General features: G+C 62.1%; 1 protein-coding gene across 18 annotated transcripts; it reads right to left on the bottom strand.

Annotated features, from left to right (window-relative positions):
• Nucleotides 1–790: 790 nt before the first annotated feature.
• On the bottom strand, nucleotides 791–24,243 carry CTBP1 (C-terminal binding protein 1). Of its 18 annotated transcripts, none has more exons than XM_081060615.1 (10): nucleotides 24,015–24,243; nucleotides 15,518–15,713; nucleotides 13,530–13,684; nucleotides 6,641–6,785; nucleotides 4,825–5,031; nucleotides 3,853–4,067; nucleotides 3,518–3,648; nucleotides 2,760–2,887; nucleotides 2,040–2,157; nucleotides 791–1,667 (listed from the first exon to the last, which is right to left on the bottom strand). In XM_081060615.1, the coding sequence occupies exons 2-10, from the start codon at nucleotides 15,522–15,524 to the stop codon at nucleotides 1,484–1,486; spliced, it is 1,290 nt and encodes a 429-aa protein (XP_080916741.1). In that variant the 5' UTR covers nucleotides 15,525–15,713; nucleotides 24,015–24,243; the 3' UTR covers nucleotides 791–1,483. The 18 variants fall into 18 exon arrangements, with proteins under 18 accessions (XP_080916741.1, XP_080916747.1, XP_080916749.1 ...); XM_081060621.1 differs by having other exon boundaries at nucleotides 791–1,670; nucleotides 3,757–4,067; nucleotides 24,015–24,221; XM_081060623.1 differs by having other exon boundaries at nucleotides 3,757–4,067; nucleotides 24,015–24,221.
• Nucleotides 24,244–24,533: the final 290 nt, after the last annotated feature.

Below are 24,533 nucleotides of genomic sequence, written 5' to 3'. Positions count from 1 at the left end.
TCATGAAGTGCAGTGAGTTCTAGAAGAACTGAACAGACCTGCCGGCGGACAGCAGCTCAGAGAGGGCTCTGAAAGCAGCAGCGGGAGACGGCCGAGCTCTCGGGACAGAGGCCGAGAGGCGACAGAATGACGTGTGTGGAGTGGGGACAAATAAGGTCTTTTCTCCCTAAATTTCCCACAAGTAGGTGTTTGTGGAGTGTTTCCACCAGCAGAGCCATGCTGGAAAGAGCACTAAAGGGTGTGCTCCACAAAGCACAAGACTGAAGGGGGCAGAGGTGCCCCCTGGCACCACAGGTGGTGGCCTGGGGCTGAGGGGGCAGTGTAGGCCTGTGGGGCTGCTGCTGCCATCTGCCCCGGGACCCTGTCCATTAGATGGACCAGCGGGCACAGGCTCGAGTCATGGCCACGTGCACAGGGCTTGCTGGTGGGCACCAGTGGGGCTTCCGAGTGCCCTGCAAACCCGCGGCTGTCGTTTGCAGAAGACAAGCCAGCTTTGCGGAGCTGCGGGAGCGGCCCATCTTGTGGAACATGGTCTGCAAGTGTGGGGCCAGTCTCTACTCTCCTCCCAGGTCACAGGCGCACCTGAGGGAAGAGCGCTGAGGAGGGCCCGCGCCGCACCGTCTGCCCACTCACTGCGCCCCTGCGGCCCAGGTCACAGGGACCACTGCCCACATCCACACACATGCACGTCCGGGGCTGCCTGCTCTGGCCCCTGAGTCCACTAGAGCCAGAACCAAGACCTGGCAGTGTTTTGTGAGACGGAGCCGCTAAAACAGACAGTGGGCACGCCGGCTCTCTGGGATTTTTATTTCTTTAAAATAATTCATACAAATGGTTACAGTCACAAACATGATTTAACCAAAGTATTGCTAGCTACCACATCAGCAGGACGGCACCGCACAGCCCCAGGACAGGCGCCGCGGCCAGGGCTGCAGCACGCCCTTCCAGCCGCTTGCGAGCCGGCTCCATTTGGAACAAGGGGTTCATGCCAAAATGAGGAAAGACAGCCTTGTTTTGTTTTCTAAATTATTCTAAAAATAAGACAAGCAGGTAGAAAAAACAATGCACTGTGTGGCATAGAAAGAAAAATGGGAAGGGTTCATTGTCCTGAGAAGTTTGCCAGCTGCCTCTCTCCGGGCACGTTCCAACGTACAAAAGGAAAAAATAACCTGAAAGTGACCTGCTGATGCTCCCCAGGTTTTCTTTTTGTTGACAGCTAAGCAAACAAATCCTCCGTGATGTTCTAAAGACTGCACAGACAAGAACATTCATGATAGAATTAACTACTAACTTCTTTTGCTGAACGAGGACGCACAGGACACAGCAGCGCCGGCCCTCGGGACGGGACTACGTGGCGGAGGCCGCGCCGCCTCACCGCCGGGCGCCTGGACAGTCTGTGGAGCGCCGGCCGCCCGGTGCCTCCTCCACATGCCTGTCCGAGGGTGTGGCCCCGCCGGCGCCGAGGCTCCAAGCTCCATCCGCGCTACAACTGGTCACTCGCATGGTCTCTATCCGCCTCGGGCTTGACGGTTTGGCCGGGAGAAGGGGCGTGGGGCGGGTGGGAAACGGGGGGCAGGCCGTGGGACAAGGACATGGCACTGGGGACAATGCCTTCGACTGCGGCCGGGATGCCGCTGGGGGCCACGCCCACCACGCCAGGGGGGTACCTGCTGGGAAGGAGGGACGGCCTGTGAGGCCAGCCGGCAGGGGGACCCTGGGCCAGGCCCCCTTCTGGAGCCGCATCACTGAGTGCAGGGGCCCAGGAGCACAGAGGGCTGCTCCCTAAGGCCGCAGGCACCCGCCCGGCCCTGCCTCCCCTGCCCACATACCCCGCACCCCTGCTCCTAGCGTTGTGGTCTTGTGTCCACCAGGCTTGGAAAGCCACCCCTGCTGGGACTCTAACACCCCAACGGTCAGCGTCCACTGGGGCCCACGTGAGTGCACACGTCTAGGCCTGAGAGCCCAGGCTGGACCCCTGCTCCCCCTGCAGCCATCACAGGCCTGCCTGACCCCGCTGTCACCCTGGCCCGCCTGCTCACCTATAGGCGGCCCCGTTGAGCTCAGGGTGCACAACAGCTGGGTCCATGCTGGCCCAGTGGGTGGCCGCTGTCAGGTGGTCCTTGTTGACACAGTTCTTCAGGCTGTCAGGGACCCGGCCTGGAGGTCAGGGGTGGACAGGGAAGCGCCATGTTAAACAGCTGCCACTCAGGGGCACGAGGAGGGTGGCAGCTTGCGGAGAACACGGGCTGCCCCCCTCGGCAGTGCAGGCTGCAGGGCCCCCGGCTGCACCTCCCCCTCCCTCCAGAGGTCCAGTGTGTCTGGGCAGTTACCCTCTGGGCTCAGTGGCCTCAGCTCCGTGGGCTGCTCGGCCTGGGTATGTGAGCGAGCAGCAGACGGGGCCCCACCCAGGAGGCTTACAAGTGCAGTTTGACAAGTGCATGGCTGGCATGGGGCGTGAGCTGGGCAAGTGACACACGTGCTGAAACCCCCCGTGGGCAAATGACAGAAGGCGTTGCTACACCTGCTCGAGCTGAGGGTCAGCTTGGCTGTGTCATCACCGACACCAGGGCTGACCTGTGTTTGGGGTCTGCTTCAGTTGTGATGCCAGCTCAGGGCAGGCTGTCCCAGCTCCCTGCCCACGTGCCAATGCAGAATGGACTTGGCTAAATGAAAAGGACGCAGTGCCTCCCTCCAGCTGCTTGATGACTGCTCACCTCCAGAGGGACCCAGCCGCCCACCCGGCGTCCCCAGCGTCACACCTGTGATGGCTCTCCTGATCTCCCGGGCCGCCTCCTCGCGCATCTCAATGGACGCCTGCTCGCTGTACCAGGCTGCATGCGGGGTGCAGATCAGGTTGGGGGCGTCCTTCAGGGGACCCTGGCTGAAACTATGGACAGCACAGCGCGGGTCAGAGTGCCGTGGTCTGGGCGGGGTGAGGGCACCCACCCTTGCCTGGAACACACCTCTGGTGGGCCCCCCACATGGTCAACCTGCACACAGGCTGCTGGTGGCAGTGGGGAGGGGCTTTGGCTGGGGGGGCCTGCCCTGCCCACCTGCGGGCTCTCAGACCCCGGGCCCTCCTGGCAGCACTGTAGCCTCCGGGTGGGAGACCCACCCAGGCCACCTGCTGCCCTGAACGGGCTTTTCTACTGGGGCCTCTGCACGTGGGGGCCAGCAGCTGTGCACCCCAGGGCAACCCATCAACACGGTGCCTGGGCGCCAAGCAGGAGTGCACAGCTCTGAGCCCCTCCCCATCCCTGTCAGATGCAGGCTCCCCTGCATTGGCCGCCTGCCTACTGAGACTTGGCCGGGCCCCAGGAGGAAGGTCCACCTGGAGCACGATTGTGGGCTGGACACAGGGCCCAAGTACGCCCGTGCCCTGGACCCCTGGCTGCCTAGAGCCAGGGCCTGGAGATGTATGTGGGTATGGGGGCCTCTCCATGGGCACGGCTAGCATGGGGAGTGAGCTGAGGCAAGTGTCTGGCCCGGGACCACCCGGGGTGCCGCCAGGAGGCACCTGAAGGGCTCCGACTCATGCACGTCCAGGGCTGCGCCACGTATCCGGCCCTCCTTCAGGGCCTGGGCCAATGCCTTCTCATCCACCAGGCCGCCCCGGGCCGTGTTCACCAGGAAGGCCCCTTGTCTCATCTGGAAGACACAGATGGCGCCGAGAGTAAATCACAGGCCTCACTACCCACCGCCCGGGAGGAGAGCCAGGCAGAGACCTCGTAGTTGTCCACTCCTGGCCAGGCCCACCGTTGCTCGTGGCTCTGTCAGCTCCCCGAGGCTGGCCGAAGGCTCCGGCCTGGTGGCCCCCACTCCACCTGGAGGAGCACGGGCTCCTGTTCCCACCTGCTTGACGGTGAAGTCGTTGATGAGGTGGTGGTTGTGCTCGTTGAGCCCGCAGTGCAGGGTCACGCAGTCGCTGTGGAACAGCAGGTCCTGCAGGGTGCCCACCCTCTGCAGCCCCAGCGCCCGCTCGGTGCCGTCCGGCAGGTAGGGATCGTAGAAGAGCACGCTGAAGCCAAAGGCCTTGGCCCGCAGTGCCACCGCCTGCCCCACACGACCTGTCGGGGAAACCGGCGTCACTGCAGCTGCGGCCCCCGCCCTGCCTCAGTGGCCCCGTCTGCCCAGGGTGACACGCGCAGACACACCACTCAGGGTGGGAGCAAAGCCCTCTGGGTACTACGGTGTCTTCCTCCTGTGCTGAGTGTGGCCACCAGGGCAGGCAGAGCCCTGAGACCCCCCCACCAGCCAAACAGTGGACAGGGCTTCAGACGGGCGGGGCCTGGAGGAATCCCAGGAGCACAGATGGACGCTCAGTGGACAAGCGGGCAGTGTACAGGACGGGGGTTGTGGGTCAGGCTTCTCCCCAATGTGTGCTAGACCCAGAGCATTATCTGGCCCAGGAGGGAGCAAGAGGGTAAACGAAAGGGTGCACAGGTGCACGGCGGGGGAGTGAGCAACCCCTCTCGCCAGGGCAGCTGCTGGTGATAAGCCCTGCCAGGCAAGGTGGGATAAAGACCGCAGGGCCCCCGGCCCTCACCTGAAGGCCACGTCCACTCAGCCACCACCATGGTGTGGGGGGAGGACGGCAGGGTGTGCGTGTGTGACTGAGCCTGTGCGTGACCCCTGGGCACCTGTGTGACGTCTGTGTGCACGTGGCCCATGCCTAGTGTTTCTGGGGCAGACGGGCCAGCACAGTCTCTGGCAGAGCCCCCTCCTCTCCATGCTGTCCCCAGGTGGGGGGGACGTCCTGCAGCACAGTCGGTGGACTCACTGTCCACTGAGCCCATGCAGAGGGTGAGGCAGAGGGTGACACACCTAGTCCGATGATGCCCAAGGTCTCCCCACGGATCCTTGCAGCTCCGGAAGCCACCTCTCGGATCTGCTCGACGCTCTGGACCCGTGTGCCTTCCCGCAGTGCCTGGTGCAGCCAGGTGGTCCTGCGGTATAGGTTGAGGATGTGGCACATGGTGGAGTCAGCAGTTTCTTCCACAGATGCCGCCGGCACATTGCAGACAGCGATGCCTGGGGACACAAGACATGAGTGGGCCGTCACCAAAGCCCATCCTTGGTGCTTTACCCATGAAAGGCCAGAGGACGAGTCCCAGGGCCCTCCGGGGAGGCTACAAAACAAAGACCCACCGCCCCATTCTCTCGGCCCTGTCGTCCCGTCAGCAGAAGTGATTACAGCAGCACAGTGGTCCTGGAAAGTGAGCTAGCTCAGGCTTCTCCAGGCTGAGCCCTGGTGCCCCATTTTCCTCCACGTGGCCAGGCCCAGGCACATACTGGCGGGTTCCCACCGTGAGCTGATGCTGCTCTTAAGCTCGCGCCCCAAGATGGACCTAGCCCTCCCTTTGTACTCTACCTCTACCCCAAGCCCCGGCCCCTTTCACACTTGTCCCCAACAGCCTGCATGATTATATTTGTGTCTCCTGCTGGCAAGGAGGACGCACTTGGTAGCCAGGTGGTGCCCGACACACAAACAGGGCTGCACATGAGGACCCTGGATCCTCCTGCCCCCCCAAAACAACCCTGCTCCCTCTGAAATGCAAGAGTCAGGGAGTGGGGCAGAGGAGACTGAATGGGAACCAAGCTGTTCCTTCCATTAGATTTGGGAACAAATGCAACCTAAGGTTAGAACAGGTCCTGGGGACTTACACGTCCCCACGGGCCAGGCCTTGATGGATGACCGCATGGCACTGCCCAGACTGTCCCTACAGAAACAGAATCCAGCCCATGAAACCAAGAAACTGAGGGCCACCTCAGTGCACAGAGTTGAGGCCCTGAGGACACCCGGCTTGCAGAGTGCCCTGGCCACAGCCTGACACTGCAGGCACCTTTCGGGGATACTGCCTAGGGATAGGTGACAGTGGGGGGCGAGAGGCCTTGCCGTGCAAGTTGGTGGTGGGCACGAGGGGCTTGCCCAGGATGAGGTCAAACAGTGCCTGCATCTGCAGCAGGCAAACACTGGGCCATCTCACCCCAGTTCCTGCAGCGGCACCAGGGGACGGGCAGCACTGGTGTGCATCTATACTGCCCTGGCAAGGGCATGGCCTTGACCAGCACAGAAGGCTGGAAAGAGGACACAACGTTGAGGAAACGAGACTGTGCCCGGGACAGTGCAGTCCAGAGCTGCTTGTTTCAGTGTGAGTCACGTGTATGCATGTAGCCACACATGCACTCATACACATGTGCACACACTCATGCAGACCCTAACTCACAACGTAACTGCCTTTCCTATTGTGTCTTGTGGACAGGGACGTGTGAAACTCGGGACACGCAGGATGCCAGCCGGACCTGATGTCCTTCCCCTCAGCCCCAGGCAGGGGTCCCAGCTGCCCGAGAAGCTGACATCAGAGTGCCATCTGCCCGCAAGACAGAGGACATGGGCCCCGGGCAGTGTTCTGAGGACAGCTGCTGTGACCTGTGACCATGACCTTCCCAGAGGAGAACTGCGTGAGGCCACAGCCACCGCACACCCACTGAAGCCAGCTCGCACGTCACCTTCAGCCACACCCACGGCTGCAGAGGGCGCTCCTCATTGTAAATAAAGTAAAATCAACAGACAACACAAACGCCCAAGGGCACGCCCAGGAGAAGGGACCGGAAGCTGCGGGGCACGGAGCCCTCCTACCTAAGTCACCAGCGGACTTGACGTCCACGTTGTCAAAGCCGCTGCCGATGCGGACGATTATCCGGAGGGCCTTGAACTTCTCCAGGTCGTCCCGGGTCAGCGTGATGGTGTGGTACATGAGCGCGCCCACCGCCTCGTTCAGCACCTGCAGTGCGGGCAGCACAGGCTCAGTGCCGGGGCGAGGCCCCAGCCCAGCCCAGTTCTGGCCGGCGCGTCCGAGGACCCTGCAGCTTCCTCGCCAGCTGCCGGCTCTCGGGGGTTCAGCCCCCTGGTCCCACCCGCTGACCATCAGCTCTGCCTCATCACAGAAACCTGGGCTCCCTGCCTCCCGCCAGCACAGAAAGGGCACTGAGAAAATGCACCGCAGGAGAGCATGGGCACCAGCCACTAAGACAGGTGTTAAATGCTGAGCACTGGGAGGACGAGTCCAAACAAACCCCAAACCCTGCCCGTGGGGCAGAGAGCTGCAGGGCCCTTGGCATACCGCCACCAGAACAGGAGCAACCCCACACTGCCACGAGGAGCCACGAATAAAGCTGCAGAAATCACAGCAGCCCCACACCAGAACAAACTCTGTAAAGGATCGTGCTCATCCCACACACAGAGGGATGACACATACGCCGAGTTGCTTGCTTGTCCTGACCACACAGAAGGCCGGGCCGCCAGGTCAGCCCGTGGAGGTGCGGTCCGGCCAGACTGGGCTCTGTGCGGTCATGTGCACAGGCCGGCGAGGGGCCCCAGGGGCCAGCTGGGCCTCAGGGCGCGTCTGCCCCTCAGGAGCGTGGCTGTGGGGCTGCAGGCGTGCAGGGCAGCGCAGTCAGCACAGGACCCAGCGACATGGCCTTGGGTCTCCAGCACAGCCCTGCCTGCCCAGTGGTCTCACACAGCCTGGTGAGGCCGCTCCCCATGAAGCCCACAGGGCCAGGTGGGTCAGTCCCTGCGTCTCCCGAGAGTTCGGTGACACGTATGTATGGACACACTACTTTTCTTGTAAAACTGCCCACTGGGGCCACAAACCTCCATGGGCGGGGCCTGTGCACGGCTGCCTCACGCAGAACCACGCTGGGCCTCAGCCGAGCTCACAGGCGTCGGGCCCCACGTCTGCGCCCCCAGCCTGCGCAGGCCCAGCAGCCAGCGCACCTGGTTCCTGGGGCGCCTGGCTCTGTGGGGACTTGTGTCTCGAGGGGGTGGTAAGCTGCTGTCGGGTCTGTAGGAATACGCTCTGGCAACCACCACATGCACGGGAGGCAGGGGCAGAGGATCCCCAGTGTCCAGTCTTCAAGACCAAGGGGGACCATGGCACTGGAGTCCCCCTCCTGGAAAGGCCAGAGGCAGGACGTAACCCACGTGTCATGGCTGGAGGACGGGGTTGTTCTTCCCCAGTGGGGCAGACCAGTGGGCCTTGTAATCAAGGACATCTCAGAGTCACTGAAATGCAGTGGCCAATGGGAACCCATGACTGCTGTGTCTGCCCCCCTCTCCTCTTCCAGACTGAGCTTCCTGGACTGACCCTGGGTCTCTTGGACAAGGGAGGCCAAGACCCACTGTGCACAGCTGGCTGGACCCAAGGCACCCGTGTGGTGAAGCTGAGGGGAAAGCCTGGATTTCGGGCCGATTGGGTGAATGTGTGGGATGCAAGCACTACAGTGAGTCTGCTAACTGCCCGTCTCGGCCCCTCCTATGGCAACAGACTCCATTTTAGCTGGACGTGGCCGGCCACCCAGAATAGACACAGACCATTCCCTCTGAGGCCGGCTGGAGGACACAGCCGAGGCGGAGATGGCCGAGGGGCAGGGCAGAGGGGCCTGCCTGGACTTTTCTGATGAGGGGAGTAGACCTGCCTCTGCTCCCACACTGAAGACCAAGGAATCCCCCTCCTGGAAGCCAGGAAGCTGCTGAGTGGACACATGACTCAAACTAGCTGGTTCACTGCCCACGTCCTAACATCCTCTCCCTGGCCTCCCAGGAGGGCATCGAGGTCCCACAGGCACACACCCCTCTGGGGCCTGGACTTGGCCTGACCTGGAGTGGACAGGGCAACGTTCTGCGTGTGATGGGAGCAGGAGCCAGTGACCATGAGAGGCAGAGATTAACCAGGAGCGCAAGGGGAGGTGGACAAAGCGGGGACCATGGAGGGAGAGGACCCCAGCAAGACCCCTCTGGCCTCTATGTGCTGTGTGGCCCGGCAGTGGAGTGGCTATGAGAGCCAGGGGTGTAGTGGAGGGTGCAGAGATCTGGGGGTGTCCACTGTGGACAGGCACAGCCATGCACGAGTGACAGGTGGCTGCACGGAGTGGGCGTGAGGAGCAGAGCCCGGCCTCGACACTCACAGGTTGCAGAGAGGGAGGCAGCAGAGGGGAGCCCTGGTCTGCGGCCTGGGCAGGTGGATACGTGGGCCCCTTGCTGAGCGTGCAGAGGTCAGACTGACTAGCCCATGCACACGAGGGGGCGGCTCACTTCTAATCCTGAGCATTTAGCTCTGGCAGTGAAGTCTTCACATCGTGACTGTGTCTAGGACTCCATCCCAGTCTGGATGGCCCACGGCTGGTGTGGACACCCCCACTGTCAGGGCGCTCGGGCTGCTTCCAGTGTGGGCTGTGCTGCAGTGAAAACCTGCATATGTGTTTATTTCCTTGAAGATATGTTCTTTGAAACGGAAACGAGTAGGTGGACTGGAGAACCCTCCTGAGGGCTTGGGAACAGCGCATCCCGATGACTCATCTCGCAGGACCCACCAGCACCACCGGGCGCTCAGCTTAAGATGCTCCGTGTGACGGATGCCAAGTAGTCAGCTGTTGTTTTAGCTTTAATTTGCATCTCTGAGTGAGAGTTGCCCACAGTGTTTCTTGATAAATTACTACTTTTGTGTCCACGGCTTTTTTCTATGGAGCGTATTTCTCAGTGCCATGGTACCAGGGGAAGCATCTCAGCAGGAATGTGAACACTGCTCAGCAGGCTCCCCACCCTGGCCCAGAAGGCCACCTCGGCCGCGCCATCCAGCCACCAGATCCTCTCTTCTTGCAGGTCCTCTGGACTCCCTTTCACGATTGCAAATGGCGGCGATGGCCCGGGCATTGCATCAAGCGCCCAGGGTGGAATTCTTCAGGAAGCCCCACACCTGAGTCCCATCTTGCAAGTATTCCCGCAGCGTAGGGTACCCTGAGCACCTGGGGGTGGGGACAGTGTCACCTGCTTCCTGCAGGAGCTGTTTTGGGTCAGAAGCCCCCTTCATTGCCCATTTTCTGCTGATTTATATTTTTCCTGTGGATCGGAGCATTAGTTATTTTACTGTTAACCTTTTGCTGCTACATGTTCGGCAAACACCACTATCTCTCTCACCTGCTTCACATCTCATTTCTTCTGCACTTGGCTGTCCCTGCCTTCCAACCAAACCACCATTGTCTGTAGAACTTAGCACACATCTGTCCTGACCTCCAGTAGTGAGCACACCCCTCCTGGGTTTCCTCTGATGCTCTCCAGACGGGCTCAGCAGTCCTTTGCCCAGAGCCTGAAAGCCACTTCGTACTTCCCTGGGTCCCGCAGGCGGGGCGGTTTCGGGGTCTGTGTCCCCCCGTCCACTCACTGCCTGCCCAACAGCCACCCTCCGCCACCCCACCACTATGAAGCCTGTTTGTTTTCCCTGGACTTTCATCTCATTTTTTACACAACCACAGCACCTTCCTTCCGGGACAGGGCGCTTCACTTCCGACAGCAGCCCCACCAGCATAAGTGCCCCCCAGCACCCCTTGTGCCTGCTCCTGGCTGGCTGCTCTCCCCGGGGAGGAGGGATGGCCCCCACCGGCCAACGTGACAGAAGCACTGAGTCTTCCTTTTCATCTTTGCCTCTGACTTCATGGGTGCCCGTCTTTAAGGAGCTTTCCAAGAGTGACATAGCAAACCTGCCTCTGCCCCTGGATTAGCCGTTCGCTCAGAGGAGCAGTCTGGTTGAAAATCTTTTTCCCCAGAAGCGTTAGGAGCACCCAGTGTGGGGCTTGTCTGATTCTTGTCTCTTTGTAGGCAACGTCCCCACCCCCAGCGTTGGTGCGATTGGGAACTCGGGTGGGGCCCTGACACTCATCCTGGGCTGGCAGGAGGGGCGTGGAGTCTGCACTGAGCTCTGGAAGTTCTTCACCATGTTATGGCAATAACACGTCTCCTTCTGTAACACTTAGATAAGCCAACACGCAGTGAGCTGTGACAAGACAGAAATCCCCGATCAACAGTGATGTCGGCAACAGCCACTGGGCCCCGCCCACGCCACAGCCTGCAGACGGGGGCCAGGGCCGCGGGTCAGCTCCATGTGGGGCCTCACGTCTGGGCTCCTGTACTGCTGCTCTGCCATCCCTGGTAAGTGGCTTCCCTGCACGTTCCCGTTGGCTGCCCAAGTTCCGGCCGTCACATCTGGTCTCCAACCAGCAAGAAGGGAGACGACATGCATGCTGCTGCCCTCTCACCTGTTGGACTTCGTCACGGGGCCACCCTGGCAACAAGGCTTAGCCAAGGACTGTCCTAAGGAGGTGCTAGTCCAAGACTGTGCACTGCAGAGGGGGACACTGCTGCGGGCTGTGGCTGCAGTGCTACCCAGGGTCTGAGCCTTTGTCCTCCCGGATTGTCTGCTAAGCTGCAAGTCCTCACAGCGGCAACTCCCAGGCTCTTCCCAGGTCTCAGTATTGGCATCTCACTGCCCGCTGCTCACTGCAGCCAGGAGCAGCATCAGACCTGAGGACACCACCCCAGGCATCAGGCTGTCCCCGGGGGCAGTGTGTCCCGCGCCAGGCCAGTGGCTGTGCTTCCTGAGCAGGTCAGGTGACTTGAGGGCTGAGAGGGGCTGTGGTGAGTCCGTTGGCCTGTGTATTGGGGTGGGGGTGGAGTCTGCCCTGCCCCTCCCTGGGGTGTCAACTTACTTATTTGGGTTTTATATTAGCTCGGGGAAGTGGTTTGGTACATCACAATTTTAGAAGAAACCATCTGTTTTGTCTTAGTATTCAAATTTATTGGCAAAATTTGTTTTAATATTGCTTACGATTTTTAGAAACTTCTATCTGCACTCTTTTTCATTCCATATATTGGTATTTTTAGAAATAGCTTTTTAGTTTGAAATAGTTTAAGACTCACCACAAGCTGCCAAAATAGTACAGAGGGTTCCTGTGCCCTCACCAGCTCCCTCAGGGATAGCCTCACACGTGACCAGGGCACGTGGGCACCTGGCCCACGTCCCCATCTTTTCCTTATACATGTGTGTGCTGGCAGCTCCATGTAATTTTACATGTCACTTGATGAGTCACCACAACAGGACTCAGGACAGAGGACTGCCTGTATCCACCCGCACGTTAGTGCTTCGGCTGTGTGCATCCCACCTGAGCCGCCGGCAGCTTTGTCCCCACCCCACGCTCACCGGGGAGCAGGAGCACACACCCACGGCCCAGCGCCGCCCAGCTCAGCTGTCTGCTTCTTTACGGTCCAGCCGTCAGGACAAAGCTGCTGTGAACACCCGCGTGCTGGCTTTTCTGTGGACATGAGCTTCATTTCTCAAAAAAATACTAAGTGACCGTGTGGGTGTGTGACAGGCGCGTGCTCAGCTCTGCAGGAAACCACAGGCGTTTCCCGACTGCCCATGGCTCTGCCAAGTGCCACCGCACATTCCTCACCTCGCAACCATCGGCTCCACCAGCTCTGGGGACTATCACCGCTGCCCATCACATGCTGCTTCTGGCCCGTCACCTCCCTTGTTCCGAGGTTTCCCTTAGAAGCACGCCGGCGCCACTTGGAGGCCCCGACCCCCACCCCTCCGTGTCCTCATGCTGTCCCCCTTCTTACCCAGGGAATTGTCACTTTCAGCTTTGCTACTTTTCATCTCTAGAGCCTCTCAAATGTTCACCCAAATCTGCTGTCAGTTTTCATGGTTATCAGTTCCTTGTCAAATTTTCAAGCTTGGTTTTCTGTGTTGTGAGCTTTCTGTGTTTCAAGCTTGGTTTCTGTGTTTCTTGGTTCTTGGTTGTGACTGGTCACAACCGTCCCCTGGCCCTGGGACTCCTGCAGTCCTTCCTGCTGGTTTACGCTCACAGTTTTCGTTCCTCCTCTGCCTGGTTATCTGTGACTAGGGGAAGACACTGCACTAGAAAAAGACTTATAGAAGTAATTGGATAATATCCTCCTCCTAAAAGGACTGTTCCACTCGTTTCTGCCTGGGACACGGCAGTGCGGGGTTGCCCACAACCCAAGCTCAAGGCTTGATGCCAATGGCAACGGGCTGGATGGCACATTGTCGAGGGCCCATCTGGTTCCAGTCCATCTTTGCTCCAGGGTCTCAACCCAAACTAGGGGTAGTCAGCAGGGTCCCGTCCTCAAGAAGGCTGCCAAAAACCACCTCTTCCAGGAGAGCAGACAGCCTGGGCCCACACTGCCAGGGCCTGTCCATCCCTGCTGAGTCCGGCCTCTCGGATGCTATGAGCTTTTTCCAAACCTTGTCCAAACCTTTCCAAAGCTTCTTCACCTGTCTCAGTGGAAAGGTTGTCCTGAAGGACTTAGTTGGCTGTGACTACGAACAGAAGGCCAGGTTAACATACTTCACATCATGGGTACCCTGTCACCTCCTGAGCAGATGCAAATCGTGAGAGCTGCCCAAACCTGCAAATGGCTTGACTGCAGGTTCCTGGGCAACTGCTGAGGCCACCCATGCTGCCCAGGAGGGCACACCCCATCAGCTTCCAGTACTGTCCACTGCATTCACATCCCCAGGCTCTACTTTCTCGGAAAGAGCTGGAGATAATGGAGAGGATTCAAGAAGCCCCCTCCTGACAGGCCGGGTGACAGCGACAGTCCTGCCGAATTTCTCCGCTCTTGCTCCCGCCCCCCTGCCCCATTCCCCGAGCACTCTGCATGCCGCTACCTTCTCATGGATCTCCTGTGTGGACTGCGCGTCACAGAAGGCCACCGTGGCCACGTCCTTCAGGATGGGCATCTCCACCGTGCAGTCCCGACCGTCGAGCAGCGCCACCAAGGGCCTGGGGTGCAGGGGCCCATTCATGATCGGAGGTCGGACGCCTGCAATGACAGAAGCGGATACTCAGCCTTCCGCCGCAGCACCCCGTCCCCCAGTAAAACCCACTGCCCGCCGCCGACATCAGGGCCGAACACAGCTGACCCCTGGGAACACTCTATTCTAAATGTCCAGTCACCTGGATCATCGTCGAAGGTAAGTTAAAAATAAGCAGGAAAAATGGAAAACAAACTCGTGTCTGCCACGGCTACAGACGCCTGAGTGGATACAGACATGGTGGCCGGCACCCCCCCCCTCAAGGCGCAGGGCCCCCGAGACGGCCTGCGGTGGGAGGGCAGGTCCCTGCAGCCCTGCAGGCTCGTCACCATTTTAGCACTGGAATGTGCAGACCCTCACGCAATGAGGACGGCACCCCATATCGTTCCTGCCCAGAACCCTCAACAGGGAGCGTCTCCCAGGGTCTGGTGTCACTTGAACTGCAATGGTGTATGCCAAAGGGTGAGAGGCAGAAAGGTCGAGAACCCTAGAACGCAGCAGAGCCTGTGTTCCCACAACATGAGGACACAAAATCACTGAAACCAGCTGCTTCCCAGTGCGAGGGCCACTGCACCTCGCTGTGGGCCAAGGCAGAGACAGGCGTCTCTCAGGTGGCACCCAGGATGGCAGCTGCCAGGTGCTTCCTGTGCCCTGTGCTGGGCTGCACCAGCCCCATCCATCCCATGGCCTTGGGAAAAACGCCCAGGGGATGCCCACATGGCCCCTTGGCATGACCGGCCAGTGCAGGCAGCCATTGCGCGCAGGATGAGAACCGAGAAGCAGGGTGACTATGGGCGCCCCAGCCGCCCATGACGGCCAGTCATCCTGCAGGCGCGCCGCTCGCCCACCGCTTTCACAACAGCAAAGACATGGAGACGCCAGCAGCCTCGGTGCGGGGTCTGCAAGGCCAGACCTCACCTCAGGTCCCCCCTCATCCCTCTGAGCGAGCACTGTGCTTCCAGGCTCGCCCTCCGTGCGCCATGCGGTCTGTCACTGGGCATGGTGGGGACGTGCTGTCAGCAGGACAGCAGAGCCATGCAAACACACGCAGTGCCACCTGTCTCTGCAGCTTCACATGGAGAACAGTAATTTTTCATTTAAGTCTGCTTTCTTTCTGTGTGTAAGGGGTCAGGCATTGCTGTTTGTAAGTGAATTGATAAGCGCCTACTTTCAGCATTCCTCAGCTTCAATTCCTAACAAATACACATCAATCAGTCCATGTGAACTAAGTTCAGGGTCCCCAGTGACCTCAGGCAGAGAGCAGGTGGCAGAGGGACACTGCTGCCCAGTGGGACCTGAAGACGCTGGGAGGCCCCGCTGGGACTGGTGAGAACAGAGGCTGGAGAGGACATGGTGACTTGGTGAGAAGCCAACGGGAAACGCCACCGGCTACCCCAGCCAGTGCCACCGGTCCACCCTTGCCCAGGGGGCACCAGGCCTTGCGACCACGAGGTTGGTGCAGGAACAGGTCTTGCAGCACGATTCTCACCCAGCCCTGAGTTCACATGAGAACGACCACAACAAACATGACGCTGGCCTGTGAGCTGGGTAGCCGGCAGGGACAGCAGATCCCCATCGGGAGCCTGAGGACCCCCCAAGGGGACCTCTTGACGAAAACCAACCACGGCGGCAAAAGTGACGCCTACGCCCGCTCTACCACCAACCACCAGGCATCGGGGGTCTTTTCCAGAAATGCAGGAACCCAGTCACATCACTGTCCTGACCCGGGGCACACGCAGGCCGCCCTGGACTGGGGACAGTGCCACCGTGCTCCCAGGCACAGCGCCTGCATCTGAGGGACGGGCTTCGAGCAGCTTCGCACTCCAGGAGCCCCTACCAACCTGACATTGCCTACTATGGGCTCAGCTTCCGCGACCATGAATTCGACTTTTCAAAGCGTTATATCTTCAGAATCCCCAGGCAGAACCGCGTCCTGTCACTGGATCCTCAGCCCACGTCTTTAATTGTCTCGAACCAAAGCTCCTAGGCTCCTGATCCGCAGCGACCACTGAAGCCTGTGCCGGGGTCAGAGTCTGACTAAAAATTGAACACAAGAGACACATTAAAACACCATCGAGGGTCGGCTAGGACTCACAAACTCCAGAAGTTCCTCGAAGGCAAAGCTTCCCACTGCATCCTTGATCCCAGCGCCTGCAGCCGCGGGGCTGGCCCAGCCTGGAACCAGAGCCCTACCCCTGCGTGGGAGTGACGGACGGGTACACGGCGAGAGGCTTATCCTGAGGGCCCAGCACCGCGTCGCCGCTATGTACCTAGGACCCCCACGGGGCTCTGGCCCCACCTAGACACCACCAGTGCCACAAACCAGGAGGCCCGGTCACTAGGAGCAAGGACAGGAGTGCAGTGGGAGAGGTCTGCGGCTGGTTCTGGAAGCTTCTATCTCATGTTGCCAATAGCTTCCTGGGTCTCTGTGACTGGACAGGGAGAGTGGACTTCCAATGAGGCCACCAGGCGGAGGGGTTGCAGACCCCAAAGTGGGGCTTCCCCAGGCCAGCACAAGTACCAGCCGTGCTCCCCCCCCCCCCCCGCAGAACAGGCCCTGAGTTCAGACACAGCTCTCCCCAAAGTGCTGACCTGACAGGTGGCCAGACATCAGACTGAGTAGGAGCTGCCATCACAGACACCAGGTGGCTGACCGCACCGCGGCCAGGGACAGGCCCTCAGACCCGCACCGCCCCCACCCAGGCCCAGGCTCGTGAGGCCGGCTCGAGAAGCCACTGCCAAGCCAGCCAACTGCCCCCCACAGGTCTAGGGTGTGCTGCTGGGGGCCATCACCTTCCAGTGGCCTTGATGTCTGGAAGTTTCTCCCCTCAATTTCCTCTTGGGGTCACACACCCACACTGACCCCTCAATGCCGGCCCCCAGGTGGCTGGGGGTGCCTGGCCACAGGGAACACGGTGCATGGCTCCCGCCAATGGAGTGGGGGCTCAGGCCTTTCTCCCCATGGTGGGCAGTGCCAGGCCCTGGCAGAGGGCGTTGGAATCACACAGCTGGAGGAAGGGGTCCCGGACACCAGACCCCCAGCAGACACCAAGCTTCCTTCTTAGTCCCAGGCAGCCACATACACTGAGGCCCCCTGCCTTGGCCAGACCGGACCCCCCTCACCTGGATCCCATACCATCACGAACTGGTGCTGGCCAGACCGGTGCCCCCTCTGCTGCAGGGAGGTGGGACCGTCCCTCAGCTGCGGGCACCAGAGCCCCTTCTCTCCGTCCCTCGTCAGTAACAGCCAAGAGCTCTTCTGGGCAGGCGGGCAGCGGGTCCAGGGCGGGCCCTGCAGCTATCTCCATCCCACCCAGAATCAGCACGCCTGTCCCCGCCATGCCCACTCTGGGTGTGTGCTTGAGGTCAAGCCGCCAGGACAGTGGCTCCACCGAAGGACTGGATGCCCTGAGCTCTCCAGACACACAGCAACACTCGGCTCAAGAAAATACAAGACACAGGAAATTGACTGTTTTCACTTTACAAATGAGACAATCCTTTGACTTAACTTCGTTGCATAAAGCAGGTACTCAGTTACAGCCCTAACCTGTCACCCCACAAACCTAGACATGACCTCCTGGGGGCTGCTCCGTGACTGGGCTCACCCCAGAGAAGCTTCAGGGGCCCTCAGCAATGGACCTTAGCCCCTCACTACCGGGCAGCAGGTGGCAGGGCGGGGGAGGGGGTGAGGCACCGGATGATCAAAGCAGAGCGGTGCTGGCCTGGGGCAGGCCTCACCTCACCCTGATCTCCAAGAGATGGGCCTGGGGCAGCAGGGTGCCCCCCAAGGACACAGGCCTCCGGCAGCTGAATGAGCCCCAGGCCTCGGCTGGCTCCGCGGTGCTTCCTCTGGGCCCCAGGCCTGCACCCCCCAGCAGCCAGTGCACAGCCCGGCCGCTGCCTCCTCGCAGGAAAGCCATGCTCCTCCCTCTTGCTGATGGCCTGTGATGGGGGCCTGACAGGGCCACAGACCCCTAAAGACCAGCAGCCCAAGGCTAACGAACAGAGCCATTGTCTCTTCGTGTGCTCCCAAACTTGTCACACACTCAAAAGTAGAGGCAGCGCCCCCTCCAGGCAACCGGGACCACGTGGCCAACCAGCCAGCCTGACAGGTCAGCGACGCCTTCAGTAGGCATAGAGTCCCTACTCTCCGAGGGGCTCAGGGCTCACCAGCACACGTGACAGTGACATGTTGGCACTGCACACAGGTCCCGAGCATCCGTGCAGTCCTGGCAGAGGACCAGCTTCCTCGGGTACCCACCGTTAACTTGTGTGTGAAAACAGTTTCAAAAGGAAGCTCTGCTTTGCTGACACCTGGCCCAAGTCTCCAAGCAGAGGGGAGCGGCCGGAGGGCATGGGCTCAAAGGCCAGCCTGCACAGGGCTTGGAGACCCCCGGGCCCAATGTGCAGACAGCCAGGGTGCGTGGCTCTCATCGCCCAGCCCGATGCCCCACAAGCCTGCACACAGGACGTCTGCCAGGCAGGGGGCTGTGAGCCAAGTCCAGCAGTGGCGTGCAATGCGGGAGCTCGACCATCCAACCGCACCTGAGATAACGGGACCATGTGACCGATCACACACACCTTCTCGTCCAGTGCTGAGGGGACAGTCACGGCAAGAACTCTAACCTCTACCTCATTTCAGAAATAACCCAAGTGATTAATAGCCCTGTGATTCTAGTGCTCAAAATAATGACACAAGAGCCATGCGGACATGGGAGGCGGCAGAGGGGACGAGGCCAGGCCAGGCCAGCCCATGGCACAGACAGGAAGAGCCCATATGTAAAAAGAGCGGGGGATGGGGGGCTGTGGGACCATGGCCTGTGGCCAGCGGGCACAACTCGGGGACCACGTCCTGTGTACTCCCTGGCTCCCCAATCTATGTCCACCACATCCACCTGTGTCCCCTGCATCTCATACCACGGCTGTCGGCTGCCTCATTTTCTCTTCGGCTGGTTTAAGCTGGGGTTGTTCTGTGCAGCGCAGGCTGGTCGCCCAGGCGTGCAGCGGGCTGGACCGTCTATCCGCGTGTCAGTGCCTCTATGACGTGCACACAGTGATGCAATCCTCTAACAATGCATCTCTCAAAATGTACCCTCAGTAAGGGACAACCCCAGCCCCCTTGGCGACCCTGGTCGGGGTCAATATTGGGGAGTGGGTGGCTACTCCCCAAAGCAGTGACTCAGTCCCCTCGGCAACAGGGGCCGGCAGGGAGCACGCACGGGTCACCTCACATTTGCAGTAGGCTGGCCCAAGGTTAGAAGGTATCTAGAGACCCTCCCCTGGTCAGCCCAACCTGCGGCTCTGAGTGCAAAGGCGTCTCCAGTTTTCCCCAGTTCCTGCCCTCACCCATCCCACTCTCCCTACACCTGATCCCCACACAGGCTGGGGGATGGGGTGCCGTTAGAGTGGCTGCACCTGCCCTATGCTACACCTGCCCACAGTTTTGCCCCTGTGCTTCCCAGTACCTGACACTCCCAGGCTCCCTGCTCGTCTTCCTGGCTTTACCTCCTTCCAGCTGCCACCCAGGCCTCCCAGTACCTCCTGCCCTACTCTGTGGTGTCCCACGTGAGGATAGCGGGGATGGCCACGTGCGCTGGTTTACAGTCAGGACCCCGTGAGGTCAGAGTGTTGGCTCTGCCAGCACCGGGCTTCCGTGGGGCCACCTGCGCCTAGCGCGCCCACACACGTGGCTTTGGGCCCAACAGGCACGTGGCAGTGAGTGAATTCTGACCAGGGCGACACGCACACCCACTCTACCCCCAGCTCACCTGAGATGCACTATGTCCACACGCGCCTCGTGACCCCATGTGCACATCTGTACCCCAGGAACTCAGCGAAGTGGCCAGAATGCAGAGCAGGCGCAGCTACAGACGAGCCGGTGGGCGCCAGGCCCTGTAGTCCCCTGTAGTCCCTGGGCCACACTGGCAGCGGGTCAGGCAGGACCAGGAGCTGAAGCAGATGGGGCCGACACGCATGCGACTGACGCCGGCACAGAGCTCCAGGACGGGTGCATGACACACTGGTGCCATGTGCCCACCACGCAGCAGGCGGCGCGGGACAGGAGGGGTAGTCAGGACGTCAGCTGTGACTCGAGCACCACGCTCCGGAGACACCAGCAGGAGCGCATGCAGGGCACACAGACACCCCACACCAGCTCCATCATCTTCCAGCAAGTCTACAACTGGCCCAACACTGCTGACTTACAGGAAACGAACGGGGCAAGGGAAGGGACCGCAGGCCCCAGGGAGTGCCCCAGGCGGGCCCTCAGCCAGAGGCAGCTCCCACCAGCATCCGGGCACCACACGGCTCTCCAAAGTCACTCTCAGAGGGACCAGAGAGGGCAGCTGGCACGCTCCAGGCTCACTGGAGGCACCGAATCCCCAGACTAATCCCAACAGGTCCCTGGCACCAGTGTCACGAGGACCCCGCTGGTGCTGAGAACCACTCTGGGCCATCCTTGTCCATGCCACTTGGGCCACGCCAGGCCCTAGGCACAGGCTGAGGCGTCCCCCGGCGGCTCTGCCTCCCCTTGCAGCTGGCGGAGTCCCCACTTCCTCCGTAACTGGCCCACCCCCACCTGCTCAGGCCCCACACTCAGAATCCTAAAGCGAGAATCTTATCCTCACCCAAAGAATGCTAGGTCGTCGAATGCCACGGCTCCCAGCTGCTGCACGGAGGCCCTCGGAGGGACACCTCCACCAAGGCCAGACCTTGCTACCGGGGCTCGAGGGTCAGACTCGGACCTTGCGGTTAGCAGCCAGCCAGCTGGAGACACAGCCTCTACCACAGACAGGTAGCCTGACGAGTCATGGTGGATACCCTGCCCACCTCACGGTAGGCCAGTCCACACCTGGGCGTCCCAAAAGGCCCCCCTTCGGGTTGCAGCACCGCCCCCCATTAACTGGTCCGCTGGGATTCCTTCCGAAGGGTCCCAGGTTCCAGTCCCACCAGGTTGTCACCCTCCCCCACCCTGGCTCCACGGCTGACAGGGGACACAAGGGACCACTTCCCTAAGGATGACATGGCAGAAACAACAGCAGTAAGAGCCACCCATTGTCGTCCCGCATGATGACAGGCCCCTGAGTTTTCCAGGTCTGCAGGATAATGGATGTTTCGTCTCACAAGACCCGGGCCTGTCGGGGTGGCCACACGAGGCCCATGCCAGGGCGTGGCCCATGGGCTGGTCTGAAGCTGAGCTTCTGGACATGATGGTCCCTGACCTGCGGTGTGAGTGAGTTCCTGTCCTGGGGGCAGGGGGAAGTGCGGCATGGGTCACCTTCTCCTGCACAAACTGCAACGTCAGGGCCACCCAGGGCCTTGAGCCAGGCGACCCACAGAGTAAGGGCCGGCAGTCCTCCTCCATGCCACCAGTGGGGAAACTGAGTCTTCTAGGAGAGCTGTTACCAGATAAAAAGCGCAGGCTGCCACACCTCTGATGCCCCGGCAGCCACAGGACCCACCTGGAAGGGGGTCTCGGCAACAGCAGGGCTGACGCCAAAGGTGTCAGCACTGACAAGCTGGGCCCCTGCTACTCAAACAGGACATCCCCAGCGCCTGCTCACACAGGAAGCTCCAAGGGCAGGTGACAAACCGTCAGCAGAGAAAAGTCCCATTGAGGCCCAACAGTCTGCTTGGGGACTGCAAACCCAAAGGAAGCCCCCACCAAGCACTGGTGGGGGGCCAAGGACAGACCTACCTCTGAACTGCAAAGACCGCCTCCTACAGAGAGCTGCTCACTAGTGTCTGGGGTTGCTCAGAGAACATTTAAGGTCCCCCGACTATGTGACAGGAGCACACAACGGTGGGTGGGCTCCACTGCCGCACATGGAAGGGCAGGCCTGCCCACCCTACTGGGGGCTGGCTTTTTGCTGAGTATGTTTTTACACAAATGAAGTTGCTACTTTGAAGAGGAGAATGGAGGGGCCCTGGAGAATGGGGAGAAAAGGCCCTGGGCCCCCATTTGTGACCTGACTCTGCAGTTCGGGCAGCTCACCAGAGGAGAAGCCAGCTGTGCACCTCTGTGGTGGCGCTTCCCCTCCCCCAGCCCGAAGGTCGGTCTGTCCTGACCAATCAGGGAGCATCACTGTGCAGGGTCTGGCTCCCTGCCAGGTTCCCGCGGCTTGGTCCCTTGGGGATCCCAGAGACAGCACCCTGGCTTCTCAGCAGGCAGGCAGAGGGCAGGGCTGGGCGCCAGCCAGAGAAAGCTGCAGCCTCCACCCGCTGCCTCAGGTGCAGTCACAGCCCCTCCCTCCCACAGGCCCCCAGCGCCAAACTCTGCGGGCTCCAAGGGCACGGGGAGGGGGCGGGGGGCTGGGAAGAGGAAGCCAGGGCTGACGACCCTCCGACCCTCCGCAGACCCTCCGCAGCTGCCTGCCGGAGAACAGGCCGAGCCACAGCCCCTCCCCTGAGCAGGCCCCAGCCCACGCTGGCTGGAAGTTGACAAGGACCGCAGAACACGCAAGATGGCCACCGGCAGCCGGGCAGGGTGAGAAAGCAGGCATGGGGCCACCATCAGGCCAGCTCCCAGCAGAGGGGGTCCCCAACCCAGCCTGCTCCCCCACAGGCCCAGGCCCTGCTCTCCCCTCCCCCATGCTGCCCAGAGACCAGCGAGGGCCCTTGTTTGATATCTTTCAAACACGAGGGGGGCAGGTGCCTTGTGACAAACAGAACTGGTCCAAATCTCTTGAATTATTGAGGTGGAAACGACTGGCTCCAGGAAGGGAGAGCAGTGTGCTGAGTTCTGGCAGCGCTGCTGCGTGGGGGCCCCTGCCCCCCACCTCTGTGACCACGATGCCACAGCACTGTGCCCTGGCTGTCCAGCTGAAAGCCACCGAGGGAAGGGCTGCCGTCCCCATCAGCTAGACCTTGTAATTTTATACATTTTTAGAAATGGATGAAACATCCCAATGGCAGTAGAGGCGGCTGTGAAAGCACCACTGAAATGACTACCCAGCGACCGTTCCCCACAGAAAGCCTCCAGCTCGCGAGCTTTGCCGCCCCCGGCGCACGGGCACCCCGGCGCACGGGCACCCCGGTACACGGGCACCCCGGCACATGGGCACCCCGGCCCACGGGCACCCCGGCACACAAGCACCCCGGCACACGGGCACCCCGGCGCACGGGCACCCTGGCACACGGGCACCCCGGCCCACGGGCACCCCGGCCCACAGGCACCCTGGTACATGGGCACCCCGGCCCACGGGCACCCCGGCACACGGGCACCCCGGCATACGGGCACCCCGGTACACGGGCACCCCGGCCCACGGGCACCCTGGTACATGGGCACCCCGGCCCACGGGCACCCCGGCACACGGGCACCCCGGCCCACGGGCACCCCGGCATACGGGCACCCCGGCACACGGGCACCCTGGCACACGGGCACCCCGGCCCACGGGCACCCTTGTACACGGGCACCCGGGCCCACGGGCACCCTGGTACATGGGCACCCCGGCCTACGGGCACGCTGGCACACGGGCACCCCGGCCCACGGGCACCCTGGCACACGGGCACCCTGGTACATGGGCACCCCGGCCCACGGGCACCCCGGCACACAAGCACCCTGGCACTGGCTGAGAGCAGGCCCTGGGGGCCCACTGCGCCCCCATGGGACACAGGCCCGCAGGGCCCCGAGGGCGGCGCCAGTCCCCACTGGGCCAAACGCGGTGCATCCTCAGGACACGCGAGGCCTTTTCATTTCTTTCAAAGCCAAGTTGTGCGCAGGTGACCCCATCGTGTGCCACGCAAGTGTGTGACAGGCCCCAGGCCGCCAGGAAGTGCCTGACACGGAGCAGAGGACTCCATGTCGCTGACACAAGACCTGTGGCCCTGGCAGGACCCAGGGCTGAGGGCTGAGGCGCGAGGGCCCTCCCGCTGGGCCCCGGGGTCGGGTCGGGGTCGAGCGCCGGGGGCCGGGGAGCCGGGGCCTGGGCCTGGGGCCTGGGATGAGGTCTGTGGGGCCGGGAGCTCGGGGGCAGTGGGACCCTCGGGTCCGCGGTCTGGGCACCGTGGGTCTGGGGAAGCCAGGGTCCGGGGGTCCGACTGGGAGTCACGGAGCCAGAATGCGACAGGCCGGTGGGCCGAGGGTCCGCGGGGTCGGGGTCCGGCGCCCCTTTGTGTCACCTGCGCGGGCGGCGGGCGTGACGGCGGCGCCGGCGCACGCGCACTCGCACCCAGCAGCCCGCGCACGCGCTCGGAGCTCCCCGGCCCGGCCCCGCCCTCGGTCCCGCCCCCGGCCCGGCGGCGCGCGGACGCCGGCGCGCACGCGCACTCGCACACAAAGCCGGCGGCCCCGCCCGCAGCCCCGCCCCCGCGGCCGGAAATGCGCGCGCGCGGCCTTACCGAGCGGCAGGCCCTTGTTGAGCAAGTGCGAGCTGCCCATTGAAAGGCGCGGGCGGCCGCGGGCCTCGACGAGTCCGGCGCGCTCCGCCGCGAGCCCGGCGCCTGGGGCGGCCTGGGCGCCGTCCGCTGATCTGCCCGCTCGCCTGCGCCCGGGCGCCGCCGTGCCGAGCAGCGCCGCGCCGCGCCAGCAGCCGCTCCACCGGGCGGGCGGGGACAGGCGCGCGCGCGCGGGCGGGGCTTCCGGCCCAGCGGCCTCCTGTTTCCCGGCGCGGGCGCCGCGCAGCACCACGCGGGCGGCTGCAGGCCGCGCCCGCCCGCCCGCCCGCCCCGCCCGCCCCCTCCCGGAGCCTGGCCGCCCGCGCCGCACCTGCCCTGCGCCAGTGTCTGCCGGGCCGGGCGCCGCTGCGCACCCCCGCCGGCCGCGCCCCCCGCTCGGGCACCTGCACACCTGCCCGCCCGGCACACGCAGCCGCCGGGCTGCGCCTGCCCAGGCGACGCGGCCTGGACAGGAGGTTCCCG

The sequence above is a fragment of the Rhinolophus hipposideros genome (assembly GCF_964194185.1).
Source record: "Rhinolophus hipposideros genome assembly, chromosome: 1".
Taxonomy (NCBI): Eukaryota; Metazoa; Chordata; class Mammalia; order Chiroptera; family Rhinolophidae; genus Rhinolophus; species Rhinolophus hipposideros.
The sequence above is the reverse complement of the archived record's forward strand: the minus strand, read 5'-3'. Positions and strand labels throughout refer to the sequence as shown.

What these genes read in the sequence shown, in the direction of transcription:
- CTBP1 (XM_081060610.1), bottom strand. Translation starts at nt 24,054, where the DNA reads ATGGGCAGCTCGCACTTGCTCAACAAGGGCCTGCCGCTCG. An exon ending in CAACAAGGGCCTGCCGCTCG is followed by an intron (nt 13,685 to 24,014) that starts GTAAGGCCGCGC and finishes CTGTCATTGCAG; the next exon opens with GCGTCCGACCTCCGATCATG. An exon ending in CTTGGGCATCATCGGACTAG is followed by an intron (nt 4,068 to 4,824) that starts GTGTGTCACCCT and finishes TTTCCCCGACAG; the next exon opens with GTCGTGTGGGGCAGGCGGTG.